This window comes from Bubalus bubalis, chromosome 2 (genome assembly GCF_019923935.1).
Source record: "Bubalus bubalis isolate 160015118507 breed Murrah chromosome 2, NDDB_SH_1, whole genome shotgun sequence".
Taxonomy (NCBI): domain Eukaryota; kingdom Metazoa; phylum Chordata; class Mammalia; order Artiodactyla; family Bovidae; genus Bubalus; species Bubalus bubalis.
This window is the reverse complement of record NC_059158.1, coordinates 53,532,264-53,544,005: the sequence shown is the minus strand read 5'-3', so window position 1 is coordinate 53,544,005 and position 11,742 is coordinate 53,532,264. Positions and strand designations below refer to the sequence as shown.

Sequence of the window (11,742 nt, the reverse complement as noted above, 5' to 3'; positions counted from 1 at the left end):
TGAAACATCAGACGTTAGACCACCAACCAGAGACTATTATCAATAAATTAATAATAACTGCTTCCCCTTTGACGACATTCTTAAATTTAATCAGAAGAGACTGGAGAACACACACAACCCCGCCACTGACAAGAACCAGACCCAAGGCTCAACGTGACTGCAGCACGAACTCTCGCGAAGGCGACGCGCAACGCGGCCGCAGCTCGAACTCACGCGAGAGCTGGCGCGACCTCGCGAAGGACGGCGGGAGCGCGGGAGGTATGGCGTCCGTGCCGCCGTCCTGGAGTCGGCTGGATAGACGACAAGAGCGCGACGTGCGCGAGCTCGTTCGCCTTGTGGCGGGCGTCCAAGACGAAGCGGACCCCAACTTCCAGCTCGCGTTGCACTTCGCCTGGTCCAACTTCAGGTGTGGACGCGGCGTGACAGCCGGGGAAGGGAAGGGAAGGGGTCTTGCGAGTTGTGTTGCACGACCGGCAGAGTCCCCGCGCGCTTTGCCGCTCCAGCAGCTTAGTGCCTTCGTGCCTTCTGGGTGCCCGAGGCGGTGATCAGTTCAATCGCTCAGTCGTTTTCGACTCTTTGCTACTCCGTGGACTGGGGGCACGCCAGGCTTAGATCAAACAATGGGTTGTGGGTTGCTGGGGGTCGTCCTCCGATCTTTCTCCTAGTGAAGAGTTTTGACTGTCCGGTTCCCTGCTCCGCCCACTGCGCTTAGCGCGGGCCCCTGCCCATCAAACAGTTTTTTGAGTGGTTGGTTGACCACTCCGTATTTCTTACCCTGCTCTTTTTTTCCAAAACGCGAAGCATAACACATTGGATAACTTATTTGTTGTTACTGTTAGTCTCCACCCCCACCGTCATGCAGAATACAAGCTCCACCAGAGTAGGGAGCTTCGTTTGTTTTGTTCATTTCTTATCCCAGCACCTAAAACTGTTCTTGGTATAGAGTATTCGAGGTCTAAAATACAAGCTCCACCAGAGCTTGTATGTTTTTTTCATTTCTTATCCCAGCACCTAAAACAGTTCTTGGAATTCGAGGTCTAATACAACTTTTAATACGGTTTTTTATTTAATTTTAAAAAATTTATTCAGATTAGGTACTTAGGTGAAATCAGAGCTATCATTTTTCCTTATGGTAAATGTAAATCAGTTATGATCATTACCTGTAACGAAATTATTATTAGAAGAATGGTAGTCATTGTTAATCTTCTGCCTGTTTAATGTCGATAGAAGTCTTCTTGAATAGTAAACAGTCTTTCAAAATCGGTAATCTTTTTATCAACCTTAATGATCATACATAAAGTGCCCACTTGGTTTATAATAAGAATAGATGAGTCTAAACGACCCCGTTTCTGAAATAAAATACTCAATTCTTAAGTGTAACATAAATATAACAATTCCTTAATAGGTGATATTCAGAGAATAGGTCATATTAAGAGAAACTTAAATGTCCTATCCCAAATAATTTTTCTGTTAGTATATCTAAATGACAGTAGGTAAGCAGACATCATTTTAGAGTTAGGAGAGACATTAGCATTTACTAACTCCTTTTACACGTTGAGAAACTAAATTTATAGGTAAAATAGTATTCCATTCAGCCATTTGCTAGGTTAGAATTAGATAATTTATTTAATAGTGTAATTTACTTCTTTTAAGTACAGGTTGTGTGGCTTCCACTAAAAGATGGAAAACAAGAGTTGAGTGAGCTATATTGTAATTTTGTGATGCTTTAATCCATCAGAAAAGTGAACAATTCATAATTATATTTTTAAAAATTGAGGCCACATTCTAGGCCTTAGAAATTCACAGACAGGTGCAATACAGCTTCTATTCTTAAATAAGACAGACAAAAATTATTACATATGATGTAGATTAGAACTTCTTAACCTGAGGGTCTGAATATATTAATAGTAGAATTCAGATATTACAAATTTGGACAAGAAGAAAATTATATTAACCTCTAGCTAAAAAGTAGCATTTCCTTCAATTATGAGTGAAAGCAACAAGAAGTAATAGCTTATGTATGACTGTGTCACCAGTAGAAATCACATATTAAACTGTCATATTGTAGTTACTGCAAGTATTTCTAATAACTTATTTACTGTTATGTAGTTATGAACCCACTTCTAGATCTTGTTATTTAATGTTTTAACAAAGAAATATGTCTCACTATATCATAGACTTCAAAAAATATTTCAAAAGTGTATTTCAGTATGCTTGGCTTCCCTTCTATTTCATTTTATCCTGAGACGGGATCCCTAGGATTCATGGGGCTTCACAATGGCATAAAAAGATTAGGAAACCCTGCTAACAGGGATGTGCTGTGCTGGACTTACACACAGGGCATTATGGAAAGAGAGAGGAGCCAGAGGACAGAGTTGGGAAACTCAAGACAGTCTGTCATAAGGAAAGGATGCTTGAGCAGTCTTGGATTGACTGGTTGTTTGCGTGAATGACAGAGGTGATACAGGGAGAGAGTGCACTCACTGGAAACACATAACTGAGTATAGGGTGTTTGAGGGGCAATGTGTTGAACTGTGAGACTAGTCTACTTAGCTTTATGACACGATTGATATAAGAATCACATTTTCTCTTTTAGATTTCATCGTTTCTTAGATGTCAATAGCCACAAAGTAGAAAAGACAATAGAAGGGTAAGTCAGTTTATATGTATATATATGTGTGCATGTTCAGATATCTATGTATTTTCTTACAGACCTTTTTATTAATATAGATTTATAGTTATTAGTTGCTTTTTTTTTTTTTAACATTCCAGGATTTACGAAAAATTCATCATTCATTCCGATCTAAGCAAAGCTGCTAGTTGGAAGAGATTAACTGAAGAATTTCTAAATGCATCACTTCCAAATATAAAGGAATTCAAGGTATGCTATATTGTGAAATCTCTGCTGTATTTTACTGTTTCTAATCTGATTATTGTCAGCCTGTATCTATTAACATTTAGACATTCATTCTGTTTCACTATTGTCCACCGACTGGAATCACCATCTCCTGGAAATTAACATAAAATCCACTGTGTCTCAGGCTTGTGATTAAAGAAGTATATTCTTGTTTAATCATGTTGGCCCCAACCTACTGTGGAAACTGAGATCAGAGACTGGAAGAAATAATAGCACTTCTAGCTTTCTTACGGAGAAGGCAATGGCACCCCACTCCAGTACTTTTGCCTGGAAAATCCCATGGATGGAGGAGCCTGGTAGGCTGCAGTCCATGGGGTCGCTGGAGTCGGACATGACTGAGCGACTTCACTTTCACTTTTCACTGTCATGCATTGGAGAAGGAAATGGCAACCCACTCCAGTGTTCTTGCCTGGAGAATCCCAGGGACGGGGGAGCCTGGTGGACTGCCGTCTATGGGGTCGCACAGAGTCGGACACGACTGAAGCGACTTAGCAGCAGCAGCAGCAGCTTTCTTAAAACTTTTCAATGACTTCTCAACACTTGGCAATATAATTATTGGTATATTGCTCACTAGATGCCAGGTGCTGTTCTAAGCTCTTTTATATTCATTATGTGTCCCTAAAACCACCCCTTAGGCTCAATGATTCACTAGAATAATTCACAGAACTCCAAAAAGAAAACTGCTATCCTTATTGTATGGCTTATTATAGTGAAAGAATACAGATTTAAAATGAGCAAAGAGGAAAGGTATGAGGCAAAGTCCAGGAGAAACCAGGTACAAGCTTCCAGATGTCCCTTCCCAGTGAAGTTGCATAGGGATGCACTTAATTTTCTCAATGACAAAATGTTGCAAACCAGGGAAACTCCCCTGAGTCTTGGTGTTCAGGGTTTACTTGGGGGTCAGTCACATGAATATGCTTAGCTACTCAATCTCCAGCACCCCAGAGGTCAAACCAAGGACTTCAGGCCTGCAAAATTATTCACCATAAGTCACATTGTTAGCATAAACTGTCTGATCAGACTGATACAGTGTGGCCTAAAGACTGCCATACAGATACACTGTACTAGCAGGGTATTCCAAGGGCTAGGAGAACATCTCAGGAGCCAGTCAAGGGCCAGTCCTGAAGATCTTTGAGATGTGCAGGGTTTGGACAACCCAGTCCTCCCAAATTAACTCTTTGTGCCTACATATATTAAGTCAGTCTTCATAGTCCTTGTGGAATAGTCTGTTACTGATAGGCTTTCCCTTTCTTTACCCTGAGTTGGTGACCTAAGAAAGAGCTTAAGATAATTTTTAAAACTGTCCATCAATTTTAGGAAGGGCTATAAAGGTATTTCTGGAAGAGAGAGAACTGCAGTGCTGTGAATCCATGCCCTAAGGATTAGTAAAACACTTCCCTGTATTGTTCCTGCAAGGACCATTTTGAAAAAGGAGACACATCTTTTTTCATGTCTCTTCTTGATTCACTTTGTGTAGCTTTCTGGGTGGACTGTAGAGCTTAATAATTTAGGCATTTCTTGTTGTTGTTCAGTCACTAAGTCATGTCTCACTCTTTGCAACCTCATGGACTGCAGCACGCCAGGCTTCCCTGTCCTTCATCTCCTGGAGCTTGCTCAAATTCATGTCCATTGAGTCAGTAATGCTATCCAGCCATCTTGTCCTCTGTCATCCCCTTCTCCTCGTGCCTTCAGTCTTTCCCAGCATCAGGGTCTTTCCCAATAAGTTGGCTGTTCACATCAGGTGGCCAAAGTATTGGAGCTTCAACTTCAGTGTAAGTCCTTCCAATGAATATTCAGAATTGATTTCCTTTAGGATTGACTGGTTTGATCTCCTTACAGTTCAAGGGACTCTCAAGAGTCTTCTCCAACACCACAGTTCAAAAGCATCAATTCTTTGGTGCTCAGCCTTCTTTATGGTCCAGTTCTTACATCAGTATGTGACTACTGGAAAAACCATATCTTTGTATGGATCTTTGTTGGCAAAGTAATGTCTCTGCTTTTTAATACGCTGTCTAGTTTGGTCATAGCTTTTCTTCAAAGGAGCAAGCATCTTTTAATTTCATGGCTGCAGTTACTGTCCACAGTGATTTTGGAGCCCAAGAAAAGAAAATCTGTCATTGTTTCCACTTTTTTCCCTTCTGTTTGCCATAAAGTGTTGGGACCAGATGCCATGATCTTAGTGTTTTTTGAATTTTGCATTTCAAGCTAGCTTTTTTTCACTCTGCTCTTTCACCCTCATTAAAAGGCTCTTTAGTTCCTCTTCACTTTCTGTCATTAGAATGGTATCATCTGTATATCCAAGGTGTTGATATTTCTCCTGACAATCTTGATTCCAGCTTGTGATTCATCTAGCCCAGCATTTCCCATGATGTACTTTGCATTTAAATTAAATAAACTAAGTGAAGCATATAGCCTAGTCAGGAAATACATTACATATACATTGAAAGAAGCACTGAAGGCAGACTCTTTACTGTCTGAGCCACCAGGGAAGCCTGGAGTTTCAGCATATAAATTGAAGGGGATATTGAAGAAGTTTGAAGTGAAGTCGCTCAGTCATGTCCGACTCTTTGAGACCCCATGAACTGTAGCCTGTCAGGCTCTTCTGTCCATGGGATTTTCCAGGCAAGAATACTGGAGTAAGTTGCCATTTCCTTCTCCAGGGGATCTTCCCAACCCAGGGATTGAATCTGGGTCTCCTGCATTACAGGCAGACTCCTTACTGGCTGAGCCATGAGGGAAGTCATGGGGGATATATTCAGTCTTTAATATATAACATATTACATTAAATGAGTTTTGGATGTTAATCTGATTTATTTATGTGTGAATTGAGAAGTACATTGCTACTTACTCTCTTTCAAGACTGTCCTGGCTTATGCTTTGTGTGATCTCTCATCTTTGCCCATGAACTCAGGCTCCGTTGGCCAAAAATGTGTGGTTGTCTTGGGCTCACTCTAGTCTCTGCTGTGCCTATCATAGCCTCTAGTCAGCCCAAGACATGTGGATAGATTAGCAAGCCCCCTTTTATTGTCTTGCTTTCAGGAGCTGCCTGATAACCCCTCAGCTATTCTGCTGGCCCACTGCTTGCCCAACTGCAGGCCTGCAACCACTGGTTCCCCAACTCACTTGCCAGTGCTACCACTACTAAGATAATGACAACAAAGCTGCGGGTTTTCACTTGCTGTCTAGCCCTGGACCACCACTTGATAGAGCTGGTGGGAGAGAGGAGACAGCTTTAGGCATATATGTATCTAACTCATTCTGTTCTTGCCTGAGGTTGTTTTCACAAATAAACACTCTACATTTGTATGCCTATGCTTAACAAGAGCACTGAAATGGTTGTCTCTGGTAATTTGGTCCAGACTTAACATTACTCTTTTGGGGAGAGAATTGAAGGCAGCTTTCCTCCAGGCTTCCCTGGTGGCTCAGACAGTAAAGAGTCTGCCTTCAGTGCAGGAGACCCAGGTTCAATCCCTGCTTTGGGAAGATCTCCTGGAGAAGGAAATTTTTCGGCAACCCACTCCAGCATTCTTGCCTGGGAAATCCCATGGCTGGGGGAGCCTGGCAGGCCACAGTCCATGGTGTCGCAAAGAGTCGGACACGACTGAACGACTTCGTTTTTCCTCCATCATGCCAGAAGTGAATCTCAAACCGCACTTTATTTAGATTTATAAATAGGTATACATATAGTTTCTTTCGGCATTACTCAGTAAATGACACTTTACCATCCTCTAAGCGACTTAGCAGCAGCAGCAGCAGGCTTGAAAAAATGTGTGGCAAAGGAGAACTTTAGATTGTTATTCTAGAGGAAACAAAGACTTTGGCACATCTGGGGGAAAAACCCACTGGAACTAAGAAATTTGGTTTTTTGTCTCTTCGCATTTCAAAGGATGTGAAAGTGGAAGTTATTTCTGATTTTGAGATTCAGGATCACTTCAGCTATAATAAATGTGCAGCACATGGGACTGCTTCTTTCAATGTATATGTAATGTATTTCCTGACTTCCCATAGAGTAGCAGGGATGGTGCAGGTTTTCATAAGACAGTCTGTGAAGGGACACGTGACTAATACAGAGATGGAGCTCCAACTCTGTACTTTCATCTCTTTGTGAAGAGGTAGCATTGTTGTTCAGAGAAGGCAACGGCACCCCACTCCAGTACTCTTGCCTGGAAAATCCCATGGGCGGAGAAGCCTGGTAGGCTGCAGTCCGTGGGGTCGCACAGAGTCGGACACGACTGAAGCGACTTAGCAGCAGCAGCATTGTTGTTGTTCAGTTGCTTAGTCGTATTTCACATCTGTACGTGACTACTGGAAAAACTAAGCTTAGAATATACAAACCTTTGTGAGCAAAGTGATGTCTCTGCTTTTTAATAACACTGTCTAGGTTTGTCATAGCTTTCCTTCCAAGGAGTAAACGTCTTTTAATTTCATGGCTGCAGTCAACATCCACAGTGATTGTGGAGCCCAAGAGTGTAAAAGCTGAAACTGCTTCTATTTTTCCCCCATCTGTTTGCCATGAAGTGATGATACCAGATGCCGTGATCTTAGTTTTCTGAATATTGAACTTTAAGCCAACTTTTTCACTCTCCTCTTTCACTTTCATCAAGAGGCTTTTGAGTTCCTCTTCACTTTCTGCCAGAAGGGTGGTGTCATCTGCATATCTGAGGTTATTGATATTTCTCCCGGCAATCTTGATTCCAGCTTGTGTTTCTTCCAGTCCAGCGTTTCTCATGATGTACTCTGCATAGAAGTTAAATAAACAGGGTGACAATATACAGCCTTGACGAACTCCTTTTCCTATTTGGAACCAGTCTGTTGTTCCATGTCCAGTTCTAACTGTTGCTTCCTGACCTGCATACAGATTTCTCAAGAGGCAGGTCAGGTGGTCTGGTATTCCCATCTCCTTCAGAATTTTCCACAGTTTATTGTGATCCACACAGTCAAAAGCTTTGGCATAGTCAATAAAGCAGAAATAGATGTTTTTCTGGAATTTTCTTGCTTTTTCCATGATCCAGCAGATGTTGGCAATTTGATCTCTGGTTCCTCTGCCTTCTCTAAAACCAGCTTCAACATCAAGAAGTCCACAGTTCACATATTGCTGAAGCCTGGCCTGGAGAATTTTGAGCATTACTTTACTAGTGTGTGAGATGAGTGCAATTGTACGGTAGTTTGAGCATTCTTTGGCATTGCCTTTTTTTGGGATTGGAATGAAAACTGCCCTTTTCCAGTCCTGTGGCCACTGCTGAGTTTTCCAAATGTGCTGGCATATTGAGTGCAGCACTTTCACAGCATCATCTTTCAGGATTTGGAAGAGCTCAACTGGAATTCCATCACCTCCACGAGCTTTGTTCGTAGTGATGCTTTCTAAGGCCCACTTGACTTCACATTCCAGGATGTCTGGCTCTAGGTCAGTGATCACACCATCGTGATTATCTGGGTCGTGAAGATCTTTTTTGTACAGTTCTTCTGTGTATTCTTGCCACCTCTTCTTAATATCTTCTGCTTCTGTTAGGTCCATACCATTTCTGTCCTTTATCGAGCCCATCTTTGCATGAAATGTTCCCTTGGTATCTCTCATTTTCTTGAAGAGATCTCTAGTCTTTCCCATTCTGTTGTTTTCCTCTATTTCTTTGCATTGATTGCTGAGGAAGGCTTTCTTATCTCTCCTTGCTATTCTTTGGAACTCTGCATTCAGATGCTTATATCTTTCCTTTTCTCCTTTGCTTTTCTCTTCTCTTCTTTTCACAGCTGTTTGTAAGGCCTCCCCAGACAGCCATTTTGCTTTTTTGCATTTCTTTTCCATGGGTATGGTCTTGATCCCTGTCTCCTGCACAATGTCACGAACCTCCATCCATAGTTCATCAGGCACTCTATCTATCAGATCTAGGCCTTAAATCTATTTCTCACTTCCACTGTATAATCTTAAGCGATTTGATTTAGGTCATACCTGAATGGTCTAGTGGTTTTCCCTACTTTCTTCACTTTAAGTCTGAATTTGGTGATAAGGAGTTCATGATCTGAGCCACAGTCAGCTCCTGGTCATTGGTTCTTTAGTAGCATATTATTTAGTCTCCCATGGTTTTGTTTTTGTTTTTTTGCAATTTTTTTTTTTTTTTTTTGTAGTTGATTTCTAGTCTCATGGCACTGTAGTTAGAAAAGATGCCTGAACTGATTTTTAGTCTTCTTAAATTTACTGAGTCTTATTTTGTGGCCTAGTATGTGATCTTTCTTAGAGAATGTGTATTCTGCTTTTTTTGAATGAAATGCTCTACATATATCTGTTAAGTCCATCTGACCTAATGTATCACTTAAGGCCAGTGTTTCCTAATTTATTTCTGTCTAGATGATCTGTCCATTATGTATGGAAAGACATCCCCTACTATTATTGTGTTATTGTCATTTTTTTCTATGTTTGTTATTTGATTTCTGTACTTAGGTCTTCCTAAGTTGGGTTCTTATGTATTTACAGATGTTGTATCTTCTTGGATTAATCCTTTGATGTAATGTCCTTTGTCTCCTTTTGCAATCTTTGTTTTAAGGTCTCTTTTGTCTTATTTAAGTTTTACTACCGCAACTTTAATTTCCATTTGTAAGGAAATCCTCTATTTCCTCACTTTCTATATACATGTTTCATCTTTAGATCTGAAGTGAGACTCTTATGAGCAACATCTGTATGGGTATTGTTTTTGTATCCATTCAGCCATCCTTTGTCATTAGATTGGAGCCTTTGTAGTCTATTTATATTTAAAGTAGTTATTGAGGGAATTCCCTGTTGGTCCAGTGGTTTTACTTTCACTGCCAGGAGCATGGGTTCAGTCCCTGGTCAGAGAACTAAGATCTGGCAAGCTGCACAACACAGCCACAAATAAATGAGTGATAGGTGTGTTCTCATTGCCCTTTTGGTAATTGTTCTGGGATTTTTTTTTTTGGTTGTCATTCATTTCTTCTTTTGTTCTCTTTTCTTGTGATTTGATGACTATCTTTAGTGTTAATATTTGGATTTCTTTCTGTGTGTGTGTGTGTGTGTGTGTGTGTGTGTGTGTGTGTGTGTGTGTTTGTATTATAAGGTTTTGGTGTATGATAACCATGAGATTTTTATATAGCAGGCTTTATATATTCCTGATTATTTTAAGTTGCTGATCACTGAAAGTTGGAACACATTTCACAACCCTGTGTTATCCCCCAACATTTAATGTTTTTGACATTTTAATGTTTTTTTTTTTTTTTCTCATAGAAAGAACTTTAATCCATCAAACAAAAGTAATTAAAAGCAATTCAAATCTTTACTGGAGATTCTTAGAAAATATGTAAGCAGATCTAATTTGTAATTCTAACCATATATACTTTCTTCATTCCTGTTGTTCTTAATTATTGAACTGTACTCCTGAATGTCCCCTATGTGCCACACATGCTTCCAGAGTGGACAAAGTTCCAATGCCATAAGAGCTTGTATATCTTCCTTGCCTCCCCTTGCACTCAACTCTCAACCTTAAACTGCCTGTCCAGTGCAGCCAGATGGGACTCTTGACTTCCATGACCTCCTCTTCCCTTTCAAGGTCTTCTTTAATTCTGTGCTTTTTAAAAAAGTTTATTTTTCTCCAACAAGTATCTTGATCCTTTTTTTTTTTTTTTTTTAATTTTATTTTATTTTTAAACTTAACATAACTGTATTAGATTTGCCAAATATCAAAATGAATCCGCCACAGGTACACATGTGTTCCCCATCCTGAACCCTCCTCCCTCCTCCCTCCCCATTCCATCCCTCTGGGTCGTCCCAGTGCACCAGCCCCAAGCATCCAGTATCGTGCATCGAACCTGGACTGGCAACTCATTTCATACATGATATTTTACATGTTTCAATGCCATTCTCCCAAATCTTCCCACCCTCTCCCTCTCCCACAGAGTCCATAAGACTGTTCTATACATCAGTGTCTCTTTTGCTGTCTCGTACACATGGTTATTGTTACCATCTTTCTAAATTCCATATATATGCGTTAGTATACTGTATTGGTGTTTTTCTTTCTGGCTTACTTCACTCTGTATAATAGGCTCCAGTTTCATCCACCTCATTAGAACTGATTCAAATGTATTCTTTTTAATGGCTGCATAATACTCCATTGTGTATATGTACCACAGCTTTCTTATCCATTCATCTGCTGATGGACATCTAGGTTGCTTCCATGTCCTGGCTATTATAAACAGTGCTGCGATGAACATTGGGGTACTCGTGTCTCTTTCCCTTCTGGTTTCCTCAGTGTGTATGCCCAGCAGTGGGATTGCTGGATCATAAGGCATGTCTATTTCCAGTTTTTTAAGGAATCTCCACACTGTTCTCCATAGTGGCTGTACTAGTTTGCATTCCCACCAACAGTGTAAGAGGGTTCCCTTTTCTCCACACCCTCTCCAGCATTTATTACTTGTAGACTTTTGGATCGCAGCCATTCTGACTGGTGTGAAATGGTACCTCATAGTGGTTTTGATTTGCATTTCTCTGATAATGAGTGATGTTGAGCATCTTTTCATGTGTTTGTTAGCCATCTGTATGTCTTCTTTGGAGAAATGTCTATTTAGTTCTTTGGCCCATTTTTTGATTGGGTCATTTATTTTTCTGGAGTTGAGCTGTAGGAGTTGCTTGTATATTCTCGAGATTAGTTGTTTGTCAGTTGCTTCATTTGCTATTATCTTCTCCCATTCTGAAGGCTGTCTTTTCACCTTGCTAATAGTTTCCTTTGATGTGCAGAAGCTTTTAAGTTTAATTAGGTCCCATTTGTTTATTTTTGCTTTTATTTCCAGTATTCTGGGAGGTGGGTCATAGAGGATCCTGCTGT

The 11,742-nt window shown here is 40.5% G+C and overlaps 1 protein-coding gene across 2 annotated transcripts in view; it reads left to right on the top strand.

Annotated features, from left to right (window-relative positions):
* The first annotated feature begins 204 nt into the window (after positions 1-204).
* Positions 205-11,742, top strand: part of TUBGCP5 (tubulin gamma complex associated protein 5) — a 52,164-nt gene continuing 40,626 nt past the window's right edge. The window contains exons 1-3 of one of the 2 annotated variants that reach the window (XM_006060634.3): positions 205-406; positions 2,597-2,650; positions 2,773-2,881. In XM_006060634.3, the coding sequence (XP_006060696.2) occupies positions 261-406; positions 2,597-2,650; positions 2,773-2,881 (309 nt within the window). In that variant the 5' untranslated portion in view covers positions 205-260. Of the gene's footprint in view, positions 407-2,596; positions 2,651-2,772; positions 2,882-11,742 lie in introns of those variants that run through there. The other variant, XM_044932146.1, reaches the window with a different exon arrangement.